Source organism: Bombus fervidus, chromosome 17 (genome assembly GCF_041682495.2).
Source record: "Bombus fervidus isolate BK054 chromosome 17, iyBomFerv1, whole genome shotgun sequence".
Classification (NCBI taxonomy): domain Eukaryota; kingdom Metazoa; phylum Arthropoda; class Insecta; order Hymenoptera; family Apidae; genus Bombus; species Bombus fervidus.
Window position 1 is genome coordinate 5828483 of NC_091533.1, and position 23384 is coordinate 5851866.

At 37.5% G+C, this 23384-nt stretch overlaps 1 protein-coding gene and 1 long non-coding RNA gene across 7 annotated transcripts in view; one reads left to right on the forward strand and one right to left on the reverse strand.

Annotated features, from left to right (window-relative positions):
• The window catches only part of Dysc (whirlin protein dyschronic), a 104433-nt gene that overhangs the window by 50349 nt on the left and 30700 nt on the right, over positions 1–23384 (reverse strand). For 4 of the 6 annotated variants that reach the window (XM_072020196.1, XM_072020195.1, XM_072020194.1 and 1 more), the window contains exons 2-4: positions 22360–22707; positions 21279–21628; positions 7488–7618 (exon numbers count right to left, since the gene is read on the reverse strand). In XM_072020196.1, the coding sequence (XP_071876297.1) occupies positions 7488–7618; positions 21279–21628; positions 22360–22682 (804 nt within the window). In that variant the 5' untranslated portion in view covers positions 22683–22707. Of the gene's footprint in view, positions 1–7487; positions 7619–16793; positions 16806–21278; positions 21629–22359; positions 22708–23384 lie in introns of all 6 variants that reach the window. The other 2 variants (XM_072020192.1, XM_072020193.1) reach the window with 2 other exon arrangements.
• The window catches only part of LOC139996109 (uncharacterized), a 201287-nt gene that overhangs the window by 3265 nt on the left and 174638 nt on the right, over positions 1–23384 (forward strand). The window lies entirely within an intron of this gene.

Below are 23384 nucleotides of genomic sequence, written 5' to 3' on the forward strand. Positions count from 1 at the left end.
TGGATCAAGGGAATTCTTTGAAAGTATTGCAGTACTATCACGTACATTCACGCGCGAACAGAAAACGCAACACACCATGTAACGAAGTTCTGTCCGTGAATTTTGAACCGTTATTCAAAAAATTTTGTCGATATACGCTATAAAAATTTACACAGAACTCACGATGCTCGTATGGTAACTTTATTTTACTCGGAAGGATCGATAAGTACGTATTCTCGATATTTATGAAAGCTCATTCTTGTCGGCGTTGCTCCAAGCTATTTAACTTCCGCTTTCTGGGTTAAGAGTTCCTTAAACAGCTAGCTGTATTATTCTTCGCCGATGACAAGATACTTTTTACGACTCGCAATCAACGTAAAAATATGGAAGAACAGTGATGTACGTGTGGAATAACGGGTTGGTGGAAGCTCGCGGCGGAAATGACGCCGATCCTCCGCAACAAAATCGGCTCGTAACGCACATTTCCATGACAATCGGCATTTAGCTAGGCACGGATAAAAGATTCGATCACTTTCGCGAATTCTCGAACGATCTTTCTGGGTCAAGTATTTCCTGCAATAGGTATAAAGGGAGACGAATTTATGGTTGCCTATTCACAGTTCCTTCTGGCGATGAAAATTCATGTTTGTTCAACCTTTTTCCGGTAATTTCAGATAAAAGTAGTTCTCGGTTATTTATACTTGCCTTATAGATAATCTAAATGTCGCGCATTAAAACTCCAACTACTTAGGCTGCTTTTTACTTCCATCGCTACTTTTACTGTCGTAGAAAACCCATGATTATCAAGTGCGATAGTGTTCACAAAAATGTAAGTTCGAGATAAGAATACAGGAAAACGAAAAAAAGCAATAAGGATTCGGAAATAAAATTACGCTAAAGGAATTCTAAAAACTAACGTATATAATAATTCTAATCTTTTTAGAACACCCATTTATCTTTCCTTTAATCTCAAAACTTTTCAGCATATCCCGTTATTTTGTACTACGCAATTTTAAATTGTTATTTGTCACTTGTGATATTCTTTACAACATCTGCTGGATAAGGAAGAGACACGGGCTTTAATAAATAAATTAGTATTAACACTTCTGCATACTCTGTGTCTTTACGTGTATATTCCAGAAAAGAAAAAAAAAAAACACGAGTGGTTCAGACAATTTTACGTTTATTGTTGCTCGCAATATACGTTTACGTAACAATTCCAAACGTATTGTGAATATGCAACGAATATGAAAGCGCTTAAATATTGAAAGATTCCCCAAAGTAAATCCTTCTTCGAGTTAGAGGAAATATCAAGCACCGAGAAAGAGACACCAAGAAAAAATAAAAATAACAATAAACTTATCAAACGGTGAAAAAAAGTAGGCTATAAAAAAATTCCGTTAAAGCATAAACCCAATCGTCTGGAGCAGGATCTGAAAATAATTATCGATCCGACGTGGATACGGCGGAGTCAAAAAGGAGTCGGCTTTTTCCGGAAATAGAAAAGGACGGGTTTGATACGCAGTGGCGATGATAACAAGAATCCGAAGAGACATGGAACGGGAAGCAATTTCACATCGATCTATCGTTATTCGTGTGCGAGTATCCCCATAAACGTGCACTCGATGAAACGAGTACGCCTTTTCTTACCAGAATTCCGGCAACGACGGGATTCTGAAGCAGCTTCCGCGGTAGCCTCGTGAATTATGTAGGGAGAAAATAAATGACGGGGATTCTTGCTGGAGGGCGCCGGGACGCCTGGCGCCGAGACGACGACCGAGGAGTCGAGACAGAGACGTTAGGAGAAAAAAATGGAACGGCGCGCGGGCTGAAGGGTAATGGTGATTTCAGACGTTCGTGAGTGGAAAGCGTGAATTCGTTGTCATTTTTTTCTATTCGACCATTTTTCTTCGACTTTTGTGGCTCAATTCTTGAATGATTGAGACACTCTTTGGAAAAAGCTAAAGAAGTTGTAAATCGTAATACGTCGATAAGATTGTTTCGGTGAACTGAACAACTCTATTCAGACGATACAAACATCTTAAATTTACATTGGAATTTATGATTATTTGTGCTTATCGTAGTAAATCAATTTACCGAAATAAATCACTCGTTTTTTTAAAAAATCGAACACTACCGTAGCGTTATTTTGTTAGCTTTAAAAATTATTGTATAGTCGTTAAGATTTAATATAATTGATATATCTGTGTAGGAAGCGTACTTCAAATTACTTTTATTAAAATAATCGTCAGTTTTCCTTCATAGCAGATTTCGCTAAGTGATGGTAAAATCAAATAGACTTTATCCCTTAAGAGCCTGGATTGCGTGGTGGCACAGCTACTGTCTGACCTTTGACAGACTTTTCTACTGGCGCCGTAGTCTTGTAAGCGAGAAAAAGCCGCGAGACAATAAAGCGGGATTAAGCGTGACATTTCAAGCTAATACTATCCAAATTCATAACATGTTTTTACCAAATGTCAGGATCTTTGAACGCAATATCAAATATTACGATTCTAATACTTTTCCGGTATTCTTACTCACATTATATTTATTTTAAACTACTAGAAAGTGTACACACGTGCTTTTATAGAAATAAAAATATGATTACAATAGATACCCGTTTATTTCCATTGCGTCATTTTGATTATAATTATCTATGCATAATTCATTGGAGTACTGTAATTATAGTCATCTATGTACAATTTATGTAGTGTTTATGTAAAAATGAAATGTTTAATATTTCCTCTGAGAAACTTTCCAATCAACATCAGCTATTTATAACTGCGCTATCACGTCACGAGCTCTGTCCGTCGACGAAATTTCAAGCAACCGTGTCTGAACAGCATTAGAGCGGCTTCGTTTAATGGCACGGTAATTCCCCAAAAAGTCTATTACATCCGTAGTACAGTTCAGAAGTTCCATCTCGCGGTTCGAAATTCCTCGTCACCCTAATGAACTCTGTGGAAAAACGCGCCATAAATCTGGCCAACTTTTCGCGCGCTGTCCACGCTTCTTGCTCTTTCCGCGCCTATCGACCATTGCGAAATAACAAGCCACGGCCACCGTTACGGTTTACGACGAGCCACTGCAATTTAATCCGTAGCTCGTTCGAGCGTTTATGTTCGATCGATGTCAGACAAGAAGCAGACCGGAGCCGGATGTCGGTCTCCGGGAGACAGCCTTTCGAAATAGCAAACAATTCCGGAACCCCGTTCATATCACGACGAGTTTTATCGAGAAATCCTTTTCAGGATGATCTCCTTAGAATATTTGTTTGATCGATTTATTTTACAACAACACTCGTTAGGTCTTTTCTTTCCTTTTTTTTCTTTTTTTTTTTTTTTTTTGAATTTAGATTCTAAATAAAAAAAAGAAGAATAAAAATAGATTCTAAATAGAGATTTATTTTACTTACTAAATATTACAAGTGTTGTACTTTGGACATTTCGTATTTCCAGCATCTGAATATCCTTTTCACTTTTTAAATATTGACTAATCATTTGTTAACGTACGTACGTAATGCACAATTATTTTGATATTCTCTTAAAGTACTTGACATCTATGAGAATAGGATTAAGTCCCTTAATAAATATAAACATTCGCAGTAACAATCGCAAACGAACGCGAGGAAAAACCACAAACGTATTCCAATTTTAGATAGAACGTTTGTATGCAAGCCGACACTGGAGTTTGAGCAATAGGACAGTACAGAGTCCGGGGCGGAAATTGGAGCTCGATAGGTGGACCTTGAATCAACGAAACTTCGTTTTGATTACGAGAACGAATATGCGACACTGTTATCCAGTACGAGCAGTGCGAACACACCGGAAACTTAATCCGTGGATTGTCGAACTGGGTCAACCATTTGACCTATCGTGATGATTCAGGAATCGTGGCTCTTCCAATTTCCTGAAGTCATCTGGGTCAAGGTTGCGCCATCTTTTCACTAATTAGACAGAAATTTCTAAAAACACGTAATAAATAATTACTCCAAATCTCATCAAATATGTAATATATAGAAGAAGATAGAATAAATAAACTGTCGAAAACTCTACGGATTTTTTGAACAAACCGAGAAAAATTGATTGAAGAGAGAGAGAGAGAGAGAGATCGTGCTTGTTTGTGATTTTGGAGATGTTAAATTGCAAAGAGCACCCTCAGGCAGTGCACTTTATTTCTATGGATACTTTTCTGTAACTGGGATCTTGTTTATTCTACTAGATTTCTTTCCTTACGCGTTTCGATAGAACGAGGAGCGTAAGTTTCAAGGCCGCGAACTAGTAGAATCACCGATCCGTATCTCTCTCGAGATTGGATTTCACAAACTTTTCAGAAATACAATAACTTCTTAACAGAGGGAGGAAAGAAGGACACCGATATCTTCTCTGGAAGCCAGAGTGAATTTGCGCACAGGCGATGGAATAAGTATCTGTGAGAAGCAGAGAAGTAACAGGCGATAGTTCTCTTGTTTCGAGCTGCGTTCATTTGACGACTTAAACGGGTAGCTTTTCGGCAACTGAACATTTACGTCTTTGTCTTACTTTCTGTTGAGCTTTTATACAACGAATAGTGTTTACTACGGTATTAACAATAGCTTTTTGTACAAATTGAACCAGTTTTTAACTGCTATGTAACAAACGTAGAAAAATTATTCGTACGCATGTACACGTTCGTATTTTTCACACGCGTATCCATACACTACTCTTATCAAACATAATTTTATCTAAAAAATCTAAACTATCCTTTGCCCATCACCGTATGCTACCAATATGTTTCCTCCCTAACAACTTTCCACCGTACAACAACAAAATAATTAACCATCCGCTGCTCTGAACCATTAAATCACCAAAATTTTCTTTGAGCCAAACAATATTCTATACTCGTGAAAGCTATATCAAAGAAATATCGACGAAGCGAGGCTACAGAGTAATCTGAATACATAATTCTCCGCTTCTAGCCAAGTCACTCTCGAGGATGAAGATATCTGTAACCCTGAAACAGGGTCGAATATATTATTTTTATTGTCCCCAAACAGCGAGATAGCCCGTGCCTAAAGTAGGCACACAGCATCGATAGAGGATAGGAGAACTTGGGCCATGTATTCGAAATTCCGAGGCGGTTTTCACCGAGGTATGTGCCTCTTCACCGAACCAGTCTGATACCCTGATGGGCCATTGTCGACGAGCTTTTGTCTAGAAACTCTGGAGCTACTACGAGAGTATGATGAGCTACCGGATCCAGAGATACCCATCAGAAGCGTTTACACCAGAGATTACTCGTGGCGTGGCTCCGAGCAACGCTTCTTTTCCATCCGGCCAGTCGATAGTACTCACCCTCCCTTTCGCCCTTTTCTCTCATTTTTTCATGCTCGACACCGCGGAATTTCAGACTTCGACGATGGACAAAGAAAGAGAGAGAGAAAGAGAGATCTGGCGGTCCATCGAACGAAGTCATCGATCGAACCCGTCTCTCCTTTTGGATACATTTTTTTCAGAGGATCGTCAGGGAACTTCGATCATCAAGCAAGCGCTCGAACCCTGCACAGGCGCTTCTATCGAGTCGTTCAATAAAATTGTCCCCTTTTACTCTCTATTTTTTTTTCGGTGCTATCGTCATCTTTTTATATATCAATGAGTAATTTATTTTCAAGGTATTCAAGATTTTAGACGCTTCTCTTACACAGGATTTACATTGTGATCTTTTAGGTTTAGTAGCAGTGTCATTTCTTTTTATCTTTCTTACTCTATTCTTTCGTTTCGTACAAAAGACCACGAATTTTGTTTCTGCTTAATCGAGATGGATATTATGTAGGAAAATTTAGGAGAAACCTACTCGCTCGTGTTAATAAACAAAACGAAAAATGCAGCAGTAACGAATTTTCAGATAAATTAGTTAATAGAAGTTGCAGGCGAAGCGATCTACTTCTTTCGTCTTAAAAGAAAACCTATAGAGTATTGCCAAGCTCGATCTAATAATTTCATAGATGAAACAACGATCGAGCTCCAAGAAATGTTTACCACCGTTTCGGAGGCTCCTGTGTCGGCGCTTCTTATAAGAAGAGTTCGTCGAAAATTACGATGTAAAATGTTTAAGCGATATTTCGAGCTAACGTTGGAGGCGGGCTAACCTCGTTTATAAAACACGGTAATATAGTTGAAAGTTTCACTATAATCCTTCGTGATCTCGGACGAGCTTCCAAGTTAAATTAAATAACGCGCTGGGTATCTTGCGCAATTTTTGCTCCTTCGATAAAGTCCGAACTGACAAGCGTTTATTTTGGGATTGGGTAGAATTGAACGTCGAAGTTGGAAGTTGGAAGTTGGAGTTCGATTAAAAGCAACGATTCGCAAAGTTGGAAGTACTGTACGTATTCTTGATACGAAATTTGAAATTATGCAAGTCAGGCTGGAAAGAGATGGTATAGAAGCGCGGAGCTTATAGATGATAAGTGACGAAGAACACTTGGAATAATTGAGAACAAAGATCAAAGATATCTGCCGTACTACACCGCCGGAAGCACTCTTCGGCATCAATCGAAACCGATTCAGACGAAACGAACTTTTAAAGAAGAAAGCGTTTCCTATTTTGTCTGTTACTTTCTGGATATTTCTACTGTCTCGTTATGTTTATGCGTTTTAAAGCGTATAATCTTCAAATTTTGATCTATTTCAAGGTCGGAATATCTTTTTCTAGCCTTTTTTTTTTATGAATTGTGATTGAAATTTATTGGAAGATGAAAATGAGACGAAGGATATTTATATTCTAGAAAAGCACTCGAACCGTTCCGTTCGTCAGATAACACTTATCGAAGGAAATCGTCTGCCCCAGCCCATATAATTTAGCTGAGAGCCAGGCTGGTATTTGCGATCGATGGGATGGCTCTTAAGGTCACTCATAAATACAAAACACCCACGATCGATTGCGCACCAATGGTTAGAATGATTTAACACTGATTTTTGCTCGTGATCAGGCGCGTAGCCAACGAATCGTGTTTAGGGAAACGTTCCAAAATTCGAAGACTTCGGTACGATATCGGTTCGTATGTGGTAGTCGCTCTACACAAAGTCTGTAACGATTGTCATATCAATGCCTACGATCTAAAGAAATAGAATTTCCATCGCACACATATCGACATAAGCAAATTTTTATCAAAGCGTACCACGATAACTCAATCTGGAATTTAAACTTCAAGAATATCGATATCATCGATCATTGATCCAACCCTCGTCGCTTTTATAAAGACCGATGCCTAACTATAAAAATCGAAATCTCTGCGCGACAAAAATTTCCTTGTGTTTGTCATACGATATAAAACATGAGATGACACAATGATAAAATACAACATTACAATGAAAACAACGATCGTTAAAATCTACAGTGATACGATCGGCGCATGCGATAGAATGAGCTGGAAACACACGCCAGCGCGTGTATGTGTGTGTGATTTATCGTTACGTAAGCCGGGTGATATTATGTTTCTGGTTTGGAAAATGAAAGTAGAAACTCACTTTGAGGGCCTCCTCGTGGGTCACCGCCCGGAAGGGTGTGCCGTTCACCTCCAAGATGGTGTCTCCTGGCCTGAGTCCAGCACGTTCGGCCACCGAACCCTCCTCCACCCTCGAAATGTAGACACCCACCCCTGAGAACAATTCACAGACTTTCCATCAGACCGGAAGCTGTCTGGCGACTGGTCCACGACCAGTGCACGCTATAACCTTCCACCCAGGGCGCGTTCTTTCCAACTTTTTTCCGTACGATCGTACTGAAAATGCACTCGCGATTGAGAGAAATTTGATAGACACGTGGCGGCATTTAAAAACGGGAGCACTTAAATAAATTATTCTTCGATATCGCTCGAAGATTGAATGGAAAGAAGAGTGGCATGGAAATTATTGATCTGTCCAGTCTCTTTTCCCTTCTTTTTCGATTTTTATTCGTCTTTTTTTATATAGGATAGAAATGTTGAACGTAATAGCTACTATGGCAGATCGAATATTTTGAATGAATTATACTTTGGTCAGACCTAACGTTTGTAATAATAGCGAACCATTTGCATGAGTTTAAATTGAATATTTAACACAATTACTAATTAATCGCGCTAATCCTTGCACATAATCAACCACATGGAACGAGTCTCTAGGAAATTCGCAACAAAATAAATTATCTCCAACTGGGTCGCAATCTATTAAACAGTTTAACGTCGAACGTGGAAACTTTTCCCATAATACGGTTGAGGAATTCAATTGAAAAGTGGTACAAGTGTTTTCTATTTTAATGTGCTTTAACGCGCAATGTTTAACTTTGCTAGAGATTTCCTCGCTTGTACTTTCTTTCTCTTATGCTTCTCGATCGACCCTTTCAACTCACTATAAACCAAGAAAAATTCGCGCGAACTGCCAATTGTACTACAATTTTCATATCATTATTAAATGACAAAACAAAAGCCATCACATGCATAATGCAATTATTAATGCTTATTTTCTAACAAAAAAAAAAAAAATAATTGAAAATTCATATTTTTCATATCTGATACCAAAAGTACGAGAAGCTCTAACGATAAAGAAACAATTATTTATAAATCATTAATTCCAAATGCTTCGCTATTTAATTACACTGTTAGAAGGTTAATGCATTGTTTTTATAAAATCGTTTTATAATCGTACGAGGAAAGCTTCGAATTCTTCGATCTTCAAATTGCGAGTAAAGGCACAAAAATTCCCGTAAATAGCAAACGAAACGCCGCAGAAACGACTCGATGAAAATCGAGAGAAAATAAAAAAAGAGAAAGAAAGAAGTAAAGATAGTATAGTCCCCGAAGCATTTGAATCTCGAGCGCAGACCGTATCATGAGCCGCTTTTGAGGCTCCATAAATCGCGGCTAGGGAAATTGATCCATTAGAATACAGGAGGGTGGGCCGTTCGTGTAACACGACGAGGTAAAACTCCCATTTTTGATCGCAGCCACCGCCAACGTGTTACACCTCCTGCGAGTCTCTGATGAAAACGCGCCGTGGGCAGAAAATCGGGTTAGCTTCTTGTGTCGATAAGTGAAATAAGATAAATAACGCAAAGGGAAGTTTGGTTGCTGTTCTCCTTAGTTAAAATATTTTATCTAGCACTTTTATATTCTAAACTTCAGATATTTCAATATATTCCGAAAGATGAAAATTAGGTCTCGACTTATCTTCGCTAAATGTTTTTATTTGAACGAAGAAAGGCGAAGACTGCATAAAAAAAGAATGATAAAACTTTGGTTTTCTTCAATTTCGAAATAACGGATAGCGTATTTTACCTAAGGAGGACAAAGTAAAATCGAAGATAGAAATAAGGGATGTCACAGAGAAACTTAACAAGGGGAATGAAAGAAAAATAGGTGAGAAGAAAACGAGTGGGAGCACGAGAAGGAGCAGTAGAGTGCGGATGCAGAACAGTGAAACTGCTTGTAAAACAGAGATTACGATTTTGTGCCTGTGCGTGTTCTCTTGTGTCTCGCGAGCAACGTAATAGAAGGGCCATGCAAAACGATTTTTCTGCGGAAATACGTTGCGATAAGGATTGCCTCTGATCTAGAACTCTAACCACAAGGAAATAAGGAAATGAGAAAAGAGATTACGTATTCCTTCTTCCAGACTTTTCTCTCTTTTTCATTATTTACCTACTTGCTGGGAAATATTCCATTTCCTGGTTGTGTGCTTTTGTAGTGATGTATGGAAATCCCAGAATATCATGGTTAAATTGATCGTCTTTGTTATTTCCGCAGAAAGAAGGGAATATTACGACGCGCTATATTTATGGTTGGGCTGGCGAATACATTGAATATATTTCTGGTATGATACTTTTCGAGCTCGTGCAACGAGAATTCAATGGCGTATTAGTTAGATGTATGTTTTTATACGATCAAATGTCTTTTAAAAATAACTTTTTCCCTGATAGAGTATTGACAATTGTTGTATACTTTTATCGCTGGCAAATTTATGGCAAACAAAATCTTTGAACGTCCAATTCGTTCGAACGGTTCCTTGCTCGCACAAATTGTTCGATGAGCCTTTTCTTCTTGTAGCGTTTTCAGTTCTTTTTAAACGAAGTACGTACTGGTTACGATAAAGAAGCGAAAACGTTTGTTTGTTCGAACCTCGTTTGATCGCTGTATCGAAGTGAATGTATTTCTTGAAAAACGTTGGAAGAGTATTAAATAAAGAATACGTTTATGATAAAATTGTAATGATCAGAGATGATAGGGATAATTAATTCAAAATAGAGTTTCCCTTTTCCAAGGAAGAACATGTACATAGAAGAATACTATAGATTCTCGTTAGCCCGAACTAATTAGGCAAAAGTTCCAAGTAACGGTACCGTGGTTGATGAGATTCTACGCCACGTATGTTTCGATGCATTATACATTACACAAATTAGCTGTAACTTAATAGCGATCAAACTGAGCCAGGCGTTTACGCTATCTTTTGTATCATTTTAATTGAATGCCGCGCAAGACCGTGTTAATTAGCTCATTAACCGGTATCTAAAATTGCGAAGCGCGTCATAAATCTGACTCCATTCTCTGTTATATGAAGCAACGCGCACAAAACTTTCCTCGGTCATTTACTGAAATAAAAACAAATAAAAAGGGAAATTAAATAGATTTACACTTTAACGACGTATCGCGCCAACATATGTTCTATGTTAAATAATTACTGGATTGTAAACGTTTATATATTATATATCTATTTAAAAATATATAAAATATTCAAAGTATACTACTCGTTGTAATTTCCATTAGATGAAACAACGTAAATAACGTATACTAGATATTAAATATATTAAGTTAATATTAAATATAAATATTAAATAAATAACGTACGTAGATATAATAATGACCAAAGTCATTTTAATATATTCTTAAGCTTTCGTATCGATATCTTAAGTAATTTTTTAAATCGCTCTTCACAAAAGGCCCATCGTTGAAACGTTAATCACGAAACTTTCGAGACACGAGTATAATCCTCGATTGCTGGAATTATAAAAACCAATGTAAATTCGATCTAGAATCTAGGTATCTAGTGCATCATATCGTCAAGAGAAAGAATAAAATATTAAAAATATAGCTCGGCAAAGGACACGGGATTATACTTGCAAAACACGAAGCATCATGAATACTTAATTCCCCAGATATTTGTCCTGGACAGAGAATAAAACTCGGTCGTATTATTCAACAAAACTAGATACCGTCGATGACCAGTTATTCGCGCGAACAAGGACGAAATTGTTATATTCTATACGTATAAAAAAGAAATAAAGAAAAAGGAACGAAATCTGGCGTTCGAACCAGATGGACGTCGAATAAACTTGGCCTGTTCGAAGCCATGGGAATCTTGTTCCGCTGGTAATTAATCTCTTTCCATGCCAGTAAGCCGAGGAAGCAAAGATTAATCCGGTTGATAAAAGAGATAAGAAGGAACAATGAGCTCGTTACGCGAGGCTCGTGTTGCCCCTGCCGAACTTGTGTCGTCGTCGCCACGGCTTAATAAAACTTCGCCGCGTGTCTCAAGCCCATTTAAGAACTTGATTTCCGCCTTGAGAACGCCCTCTTTCTATTTTCCTTCAAAGACGTCGATGATGAAATATCGACGCGAAGTATGCCGGTGCTCTGCCTGTATAAATACCGACATATTAATTTTCCTTCTTTTTGTACCTTTGTTTCAGCTTTGTAATTTTCTAGCTTTGTTTCAACAGTGTCGTTCCGATTTCATTCTTCTCTGAGTCTTTTTCTTTTTTTTTTTTCTTGTTCTTTTCTTTAATTTGTTTTCTTTTTGAACGAGATGAATAGAGACGCTCTGAATACTTCGAAATGATCATTATAAATTCGTAATTGCCAATTGTAAACCATTGTTTCGTTGTATAAACAATTGTCACTTCTGACACTTATAATTAAATGTATCACGTGTCATTTTAATTTCTCAATTTACCTTGAATCCGAGTATTTATCGATTCGATATCTCTATAGTTTCTTTCTTCGCTTTTCAATTAGTTTTCTTCGTTTATAACTCAACGCGTTACCTTAAATGGGCTTCGTATAATCCTAAAAAATTTCGTATTCGTGCCTGTCCGCAAGAATGTAATGGAAATTACTTGGATAAATATATAAGAGAGATGCGCGTGTGTGTAGGTATCATGTGCGTTTGTGTGTGCACGTTTTCTTCTATGAATTCATAAACTATGCGCATATGCATCATACACTGTCATGCAACGAAACGCCGGCGTGCTAAGCCTAGAGGTATTCTTGGTTATTATAATTGCGAAGTCCCGACGATAAATCGTCGGAAGAACGGAGCAGACCAGAGAAAGGATTCTGTCTTTATGAACATTCCACGCAAACTTTTGCGAATTTTATCATGGAGAAATAGTCCGGTTAAACGAACAATTTCGTTTTTCCTTATTTTAAACGAAGTTTTTGACCTAATACAGCATAAAAAATGTATATATAATTTGTTTTTAGAAAATAATAAGCAAGTAATTTATAAACTGCTACAACGAGTATTTAGTATTTCATGCTTAATTCTTTTTCGTTGTTTCTGCAGTTTTTTTCTTGATGCTCTTTGAAGAGACTGTATCTAAAATCCCTTACACGGGAAAAGAAGAAAACGACGAGAAAATTTCGCGGTAACGTACCGTAGTTCCAGTGACAAAAACGAGGTCATAAGAAGATAAACTCTGTTATAATATTCGACTTTTTACACCGCCACCTTTTTCCCCTTGCTTCCGACTAAACAAAACGTACCACTCGCCCTAGTTACATAACTCATCGTACGCAACTTAAGCTAATAAACATCGGCCGGAAACTTGCTATGTCCTCCACGTTACCGCTCGACGTTTCTTAACTCCTACACTTGCCTCCGATTGTTCACTCTCTTGTAAATCCAAACATTAACATGTTTGTTATTATAATGGAAGAGAGCGTTTATTATATTAAGAAACTTGATAGAAAATAATAAACAAGCTAAAATAGAGAGAATTAAGAAATTTTCAAAAGATATATCATTTTGAGCGATACAATTACTCGAAAATTATATCGCTCTAAATGATAATAATTGATATAATTTTTGAGTAATTGTATCGCTCAAAATGATATATTTCTTGACTAATTGCTACGTATACATATATACTACGTATTACAAAATAATGTCCACATATGTTACACACGTGATATCGACATACGCGTCATCGACAGCTGACGTGTTAACAGAAAAACAAATTCGATGTGTAAAAAACTAAACCACGTGACGAATTCTCGACTGTGCCAACAGCGAAAAGAGGAATAAAAGAAGTAAGTACATACGTAGCGCGTGTTTAAAGGCTGAAGCTACTCGTCTTCCTTACTTCGATCTTTTATCATCTCTCGAGATCGAGTCTCCTCGACTTAGCTTAGTCGAAAGGAATTCAGACGACGTTTCCAGGCTAATCTGTCCTTATCACGCGTGCTCGCTCGGCGAAAGAACTCTCGATAGTACCAAAACGAGCGAACTCGCGCGCCAACCACGGAGAAATCGCCGATTGAAACGCATCGAAAACGAGGACGACAATCGAACCTGCATTCTGATCTTCTCCGGTGGGAATTGGTCGCGAGGTCAACTCAGCCACCTGTTCCTACTTTTAACGACTCTTCGACTCGATCAAGCCGGTGACTCGATTTATTGTCACGAGCACTTTACATAAATATTCGATAATTTAATTTAGAGGGTCGAGGATCATAGCGGTGTAACTCAATGCACTGCTAGCTTTCATAAAATTACGTACTACATTTATTACTATGAAATATTCAATATAGCGTTTCGAGTTATAAAAACATGTCGTAGCAGAGAACATAGAGCTATAACTTGATTAATAACGAATAGATTGGACTTCTGGAAACCTTGTCTTAAACGTTTATAATCTTCGATTCATCATTCGATGCTCACTCTCTATTTTACGTAAATTATTCGAAAACTCGAGAAATTAGGACTGGTTTTATATATTCTAAGTTTCTCGTTTTATTATCATCGTCCAAATATTCAATTCCTCTAATTACACAGAAAAAACGACGAAGATACCTATTTTAAGGGAACTGAATCAACCTCGTTAAACCAACTTCCTACAAATTTCTCAAACGGGGAAAAAATTGTTGGAAGCGAAATTACCTTCTCCAGCCTTTACCCGCATACCGTGCAACCACGTTCCTAATCACTGGAAAATTTCCGTCTCTATATACAAGCACCGTAATGTGGGTCGTTACTTTTGTACAATCTAAGATCGACGGAGAACGAAGTCTCTATAGAAAGAGTATCGTTCGTCGAACAAAAATTCTGCTCTGTCTTTCTGTTTTATCATTAGCTTCCTTTCTCTTGTGCCACTGGTCGCCCTCTAGTCCCAAGCCCGGCCGATCTGCGCATTACACTTTCATGCGACATCGATCGTTATTCAATGTGTGTATGCATGTATCTATGTGTACATGGACGTGAATACGCGAGTATGAATACTCGAAAACCACGGGGAGATTGGAACGGCCACGAAATTCGCGACGATACAGGAAACTACGCTTGTAATGGCCTTCGTAACCTGTCGAGTGTCTTTGAAACGACCTGTGCAGCACGATGATGGATCGATTCTATCGACTGAATCATTCAGACGTTTATGGTCGTTCGCTCATATACGTATATATGATTGCATAAAGTAAATTAAAAATTTAATCTACCGATTCGTCGTTTGAGTTGATAAGGAAATTAAATTTCTTTAATTTGAAACACCTCCACCTGACGATAGAGGTTCGAAATTTAGTTACGTAACGTTTGATAACGAAGTATTCTTGTTGCTGAAAAAATTACGACTCCGTTTCTACAACGAAGACTTATAAAAAATATTAAAGTATTATAATGTAAAATGCGACGCATTAAAATAAAATTGTAAATTAATTTGAAAAAGTATTTCTGTTAACGACAGAAATTCGACGTTTAATTGCATAACGCTCGAAAACGAAATAATTTCATTTCGTGGAGTCGCGTGGTTTCTATCGCGAATAACATGTTAAAAAAAACAAAATACTAAAATGAGAAAATTGTTTTTGGTTAGAACAGGAATTCCGAATTTATGTATGAAATGTTTTCCTTTCGCGAAAAATTCGTCACGCCTTTTTTACAACAAAGGATGTGAAACTTCGATTAAATCGATAAACGCGGACAGTTGACATTATTAACCTCTCGTCACCTATCAGCCTCTTGCCTTTTCGAAACGGGGTAACAAGCACGATAAAGAGGCAAGGCGAAGAAAATGTTATATATCCCTTGCACGAGAAACTTTTCTACCAAAGTTAAAAAAATACAGATTCTACGTAAAAAACAGTTCATGAATCGAAACGGTATCATCCTGAGCATTATAACGAAGGTGGTAATGTTTTAAAAAAGAGAATTGAAACAGGAACCTTTGTACGAATATCCTCGAACGTTCTATTTTCTAATGATATTTCCACAACGTCTCTACCATTTTGAAATATACAGACCGCGGAGAAGGGTGCAAGGAATAGGATGATATACTTTATCACGAGATTACACGTCGTTTTATATCATGGTAGCCAGTAAATCGCATCTATTCTTTTATTTAAAAGAATGCCTACAAGCAACGCGTCATATTTCATCCACACAATACACGAGCGAAAAAGAAATAAGAAAACGATATTTCTATTCGCGTTTAACCTTTCGCTCTTGGCCAATCAAGCCATTAAAAACAATAATTCAAGACTTAAGTACCCGTTCGTTTGATTGATAAGGCAAAAGGTTGAAGACGCCTAAAAACGATCAGAGGAAGCTTAACAAATCGTTCGATCCGGATAAACGATAAACCGTTGGAAGTACGAGGTTCGATTAAGCGAACCTGTCTCGAATAGCGACCGCAAATCGCAACGAATCACGGTCGTCCAATGGAGCTCTCGTGTATTACTAATCGAGCGGGACTACCACAAGGATATAAATCATATCGATTAACGATCGTCGGCCGATGAGGATATAAATCGTTCGCGTGCAGTCTGTAAAAAATTACGGATCATTGGATAAAGGCACAAGTTCGTGCCTTTAATCACGCTTAACGTAATTTATATCGGTGTTTCAGAATTTTTTCCCACTGCCTACGTATCGTCTTTTTCTCGCGTTAACGACGTCCCTGGAAACGATAAAGCCTCTCTGCAATATTCACCGGCACCGGCCATCTGCGTTATCGCTGTACAAGTTTAATATAGCAAAATTTACGCTTTTCCCGGTATTAAATTGAAGATCACAAGAGAATAAGTATATCTATTTTGATTTTCTGACTTTAATCGTATCATAGATCAATTTTATCTTTTCTCAAGTCCTGCTTCTGATTACTGAAACGCGTTATCGTACAGGTGGAAAAATTTGAAAAATTTGATAAGAATCAGTTTTGCTACTAGCCCTTTAATCAGCAACATACCGAACTCTTTCTCTGTAAAAAATGGAACTTATCTTCCCTGCGGTCGTTAATCGTGCAAGAAATTTGGTCGATCTCGTTGAGATTATTTTATGAATTTATTAATATCGAATATTGCAATGGAAATTAAAGATTAAAACACGAAGGTTATTGTCCGTTTGAAATTTCGAGCCATTCGTCTCAATCTCCCAGTGATCTTGTTGCTTTTTGCTTTGTATAATGCTAATGTTCCTTTTTCTCTCTCTTTCTCTCTTCCTTTCAATCTCTTTCACACAGTATCTCGTTCGTTTTGGTTCTTTTTTCCTTACATTCTCTCTGCCTTTTGGTTCGTATGGTTGATGAGTTACCTGACTGCGCTTCTGGTACAGCGAAACAGAAAACAAGAAAGACACACCGCCAGTTGGCTTATTTCGATTTCGACCGGAGCGAAACGACGCCAAGGTTTCGCAATTGTTTCTTCGAAAAATTACCACTAATCGATCATTCGACGCGTCCTACTTTTTTATCGCTCGTCCACGTTCTAGCGAGCCTACTCGCGGACAGCGCTGAAAAACCTTTCGATCTGTCTGCCTCTGGTATTTTAATTTAATGCATTCTTCGATTCCATTGAACAGGTAATAGTCCTATAAATAATTCCACGAATACTGATTCGCGCGAAATTTCCAACTCGATATTATTACAAAAATATTTCAAATAAATCATGCGAAGAGAATTCTTATGGATAAACAAATCAAGCGAAATTCGACGATTTTAACTATAAATTTCCTAATCAAAATTTTGAATTTAAATGTCTTTCATATTCGGTAGTTTTTTAATTAATACAATTTGTCAAATTATAGATTCCATTATAGATTTTATATCTAAAAATGTAAACCCACCGAAGTAAATCTACTTCCAAATTTATTAATTTCTTAATCAAAATAATTTTCCAAATTAATTTCCTTCGCGTAATATTCTACGCGTGAACAAACAAATTGTGAGAAATTTTACGACTTCAGCCATAAATTTCGCGATTAAAATGTTGAATCACAGTTAACTGGTTCTTTTTTTTTTTTTTTTGTGAGAACATTTCTCGACTTTCTAATTAACTGAACGAAATTTTCGAAGAAGCTGACGATACACCCAGATGTCGTTTCTAGCCCCCGTGGGATCCACGACGATTCACAGGCTCACACGACGCGTTTTCGCGTTTCAAACCAAAAGAAGAAATGTAAAAAGAATAGAAAAAAAAGAAGAAAGGGTTTCACGCCCGAGATCTCGACGAGGACCAAGCATGAAGCGATCGTTTACGGTGCATGTGCGATACGCCGTGATCAAGCGTGAAGTTTACGAGACTCGAAACCGTGAAACCGGACCCCGACGACGTAAAGCGTAGAGCGCGATGTCGGGGATGCTCCTGGCATCCGCGGAACGTGGATCCCGGACGGGGACATTTCTATTTATCTTTGGCGTACGCGAGGAACTTCTCTGGAGAACCATACCAACCTTTTCCATTCTCCTTTATCCCTATCGAACTTCAAATTCCAGTTCGTTCGCTGATCCTGTTTTATCGTTTATTATCTTTCGTAATGACTGTTCTTTCTCTCTTTTCTATTCTACGCCCAAGAGAATTTGATTTTCTTAGATTACAGATAGAATATATTTAATCAAGATCAAACGTAAAAATCGTTTCACCGTGGAATTGATTGACAGCATATAGAATTTTTAGTGAAAAGATTCTTCCATATTGAGATTTTAGAGAAATATTTCTTTTTCATTTTTCATGAAAGAAACGATCGAGATCGGAAAGAGTTCAGATCTCATATAAATCTCAATGATCGTGAATGGAAACATTAGAAATATCTATTTCTGAATTATCTTTTCTCAATAACATTGAAATCCTCTTATTTTTGAAGTCCCGAGGAATAACAACGAGAATAACGCAAAGAAATATTTTTCTCTCGACGGAAATAACTCGGGTCGAAAAAGGTTCGTATTACCTATTCAGAAAGTCTCTGTTGCTTTTTCATTTGCTATAAAAACCAGTATGTTACGCTTATTTTGCGCTCCCCTACTGACCCTCCGATATCGAGCCGACGAAATAAACCACCCTCTTCGTCCGTGCACCAAATTTCTCGGGAAATTTACCAGACGGTTGTTTGCCAGGCTCGATAAACAAGCGTCCGATATAAAAGACGATAAGTAAATCAACCAAATTCCATCTCTGTTTGCCCGTCTCCCATCCCCTTTGCTCTAAATTACTAAACATTCCGTGTTGTAATTAATATTTAACGAGTATCGATACCGTGTAGCTTACCTCCTCTCGACAACTATTTAAAACGCGCGTACGCTCGCATATTATTCAATGCGTCGGCTTAAATAAAGTCGAGAAGGCCAAGGTGAGACTTGGATTTCCTCTCGTTCTTTTACAATCCTCGCGTGCTCCTCGACAGAAACGAACGATACGATTCCCTGAACTGATTACACCGCCGGATACACTACGTGCAATTATACATCCGGTTAATCCGTTTCACTGGCGAACGCGGAAGAAAAATACGCGATGACCGCCGGCAATTAGAGCCGCGTCATTAAACGCTCGCAGTATCGTCGGTCAATTAGCTGGTATCGCTAATTACCCCGTCGAACGGTCGTCCCGTTGTAAATACTTTGAAACGGGGAAGGCGCATTCGCGCCTTAAGATCCCCTAAGGTCGCCTGCTATCGTATACTAATTATACTTTTTGCTAATCAGCGAAAGAATTCTCAGGCTATTTGATCGTCACCCTTGAAATACAACTTTTATTTAATTGGTTGTAATATCTTCTATATTTTATAGTTATTATACAGGTGGTAATCACTGTAGCATTAGTATAAATATTGTAGTAATAATTGCTGGTATATTCATTTAATTCGAAAGAACAGCCATTGCTAACTTTATATATTTTAACAATGAAAATTAACGAAGTAGTGAAGTTATATGTCGTGAAGAAAATTTTATTAATTTTTTGCTATTTAATTAAACGTATTTCGAATCCAACTCGACTCTCGAATAGATATAATTAATAATTATCTGATTTTGCTTCTTAAATCGATATGTCCATGTTTTCCAGAGAACTTCGGCATAGGCCAATCAACGTTGACGAAAATAAGAGAACCATGTCGGTTTCAATTATTTTTTCTTTTCCTTTTCAACATCGTACTGTCCATCGGTCGGCGAAAACGAATGGTGACTTTCTTTCCGCGCAATAAAAAAAAAAGAAGAAAATAACGACAACACGAAGAGGGGAGAAAATCGAGGCGAAACGCGATCCGAATGTAATACATTCTTTCGTTTCCCCCGGAGACCGTAGCTGGAATGGAAATGACGCTTAATGATCGAAAACATGTTTTCTCTCCCTCGCCATTCCCTGTTTTCCGATTCTCGTTCCCGTGACGATCGCCTTTCAATCGAATTGAAATCGAACATTATCGTCAACAGCCGCTTTATTTAATAATTCTCAAACGACAGTTTTGTCCACATTTACATTTACTTAATACTTTCCATTGTGGAAGTTAACAGAATAGAAAATTAATTTTTAAATTCCTTTTCTTCTTCGTAACACATTTCACGACGGTCGCATAATACAAAAATATGCCTTTTTTTCAGTTATAGGAATTTTTGTAAAAAAGTAATTTGGAATTAAAATACAGGAGATTTATATAATAAATATATGTCCGTGCATATAATAAATAAATGTATATAATAATAATAATTAGTACGTATTAAAAGTACGTAAATTATACGTAAAATATACATATATAATACGCATATTTATTATATAAATACATGCGTATTATTATTATATAAATTTAATAAATATATATCTGACTGGAAATGTGTCCATTACGTGTATAAAAGAACTTTATTAATAAAAATAATAGGACAAGTTACTGTTCCCGAAGAACATTCATTTTATACGTTTGTTGAGATAGGAATATAGTTTGAAGTGCAAACTTCAAGTTGTGCAATGAAAACTGAGTTTAAGGACATCGTAAAAGAAGCGAGTTACTTTATTGCTTTCATCGCTGCTATGGACGAAATTGTTTCATTCGCTTAACGGAAGGTTCGTCACGAGAACGACAACGGTGAAAATGAAAGACACGTGACAGCTGTGCTGAAGCACAGGAAGCACAGAGTGTCGATGATACGTCGATTACCAACGAAACAGGGCTAAGTCTGCTTAGAAATACGATAGAGAAAATCGGCAATGACCGTCGTGGTGCGAAGACATAAATTGCGATTTTGTATCGACCAATTGTTTCTAAATAATCTTATCGTGAAACTTTATACACTTTATAGCAAACTTACTAATGTATTAACATACATACTTACTACATATACATTACGATATATACATAGAACTTATGCATTGGCTACTTCTGTTGTCGCATAAAGTGCCAATTCCAATGATATTCCTCCAACAATTGTTTAACATTTCTCAGTTATTTCTAAAACTTTTATCTAGAGATGTATCTGTCACATATTATGATCGAAATATAAGCAAAAAAATTTCAAAGAAACATATTAAACAGTACAAAGAAGCAAATGAAACAGTGCAAAGAAACAAAAAATATTTCGCTATTTCATTATGAACTTAATTCAATATGAAATTCAATATTACTTTCAACATTTTATAAATAAAATATTGCTAAGGAAGCATCACAAAAGAAATATCTATGGCACAACTTTCTTATGAATTTCATTTAAAACAAAATTCGATTTCGCTGTGAATCGCAATTCAAAATCATCGAGCACCACGACGCGCGTATAGCAAGAAACGAGCGGCAATGAAAGTCACAGTTGTCGGAAGATACCTCGATCTTGAGGCGCGAAGTACGGCGATGGAGGTAGCCTGAAGGTACTTCGGATCTCACCTGCGTCCTTGCCACCCTTCACGCAGATCCCAAAGCCATGGTGAGAGTCCGGTGGATCTCTCGTCATGGTGATTGTCCTTACGGTGAGCTCCTGTAAACTCAATGGCTGAGAGCTCGGTGATGTCGGAGGATTCGCGGGATTCGGCTGCGATTGTTGCGACTGCTGCGATTGCTGTTGTTGCTGAGACGTTGACGATGGCGTGCTTCGAACAGCGGCGACACTCGCTGGCGAAGACGCCGGCGTTCTCCTATCGCCCTGTCGACGCTCGGACACACCATTTCCAAAAAGTCTGTGATGAAATTTCAATATTATTTTTTTATAATTAATTGGGATCTTTAAAGGTTATCTTGAGCGAAATTTCACCTGAATTTTTTTAATTTAATTTAATAATATATCGTTAATTCTGTTTTAATACCAGCGTTCTGTCATAATACAATCGCAATTTTATTGGTAACCACTAACTTTAACGATATAGTTTTCTACCTGGTGAGTGGACTAGATAAAAGAAGACTCGATCTATAGCGTTCATTACATCATTTTAAATTAAACGTGATCTAGGACTGAAGGTCTGCAGACTACCTGATTAATTCAGAAACTTTGTTGTCTTTCCTAATCGCGTAATAGAATATTCTATCGATACCCTATCCTCTAATCTAGTGAATAAAAATAGCCACATTCTAACTTCCTAATAATAATCCCATTTGTTCAAATCAACATAAATCATTCTAAAAGCCAATCTTTCCGTCGTTAAATGACCCTTTTGTTGTTTAAAAACAATGTAAAATTCATTAATCCCAAATTTTTATGTTCTGGATCCTGGATAACAGAACGAAATTCCTATAACGCCTTACTACACTTACATTTGCAAAAACTGATACCAACGTAGTCGAAATGAATATATTTCTATCAAATTATCATTCTGTTAGCTTGATTCCGAACTTTCTGCATAAGAGACTTGGTTAACAGGTTAACAGACAAATCAGTTATAAGAAGTCTAACAACGAGCATCGGAGAACCTACCGAAGCACCTGTTCCGGCGAAATAGCACCAGAGCCTCCAGTGGTGTGTCCCCTGTGCCTATACGGTGTGGTGTGCGAGGAATGGTGATGAGGAGCACTCGGTGGTCTCTCGACGATCGTGTAACTCGTACCCGGAGGGCTATAATATCCCCTGTGTTGACCACCATGATGCCTGCTGGTGGACTCTAAATCCTCAGCTTCGTAGCAACCACCGGTGCCGCTTCTGAGGAAGTGAGTACCGCTGCGCAGGAAGTGCGACCCGCTACCACCGCCCCACTGCAGCTCCTGTAATTCCGACCCGTAATCCTCCGTACTGCTGGCCATGCCTTTGCGATCCGTTTTGTCAGACCTGGACACGAAACAAGGCAAACGATGGTCGAGTTTGAAACATAAAGAGAATAGTTTTCGAGTACTCGAGCTCTCTGACTTTTCAACCCGAAATAGACACATGGAAAAACAGAAATTGTTAAAACTGACAGATGTTACGGTGATAGTAACTACAAAAGGCATTAGCATATACACTTATCCTCCAATGAAGATCTTCTCTTATCAGGTTTTACATTTCATCTTCGTACTTGTTGTAAATTATTACTAAATAATACGAAGTTTAATGTATTTGGATCTAATTAATTGGTACGTAAATACTATTAGGTTGTCCAGAAAGCGTCTTTCCTTTACAGACACGTCTTTTACAACGATGCATCTTTGTACAAACGTGAAACCTAATCTATCAAACGTTGTGATCTTTATCTGGATAGAACAAAATGAATCATACGTAATTCGATAAAATAATATAAAACGGAAAATGTTGTGTATCCATTATTTCCTTATAAAACGAAAGAAACTTTTCGGACGACCTAATATAATAAATACAATGATCTGTATCTTTTGTAGCTTTGTGGACAGCTATGTATTTCCTGTTTTAAGATCTAACGTACGAGCAGAATATATTGACCGATAGGTAATGCTGATTTAAATTTCCTAACATGTACTCGTATTCTATTCGATTATACATTTTAACCTTTA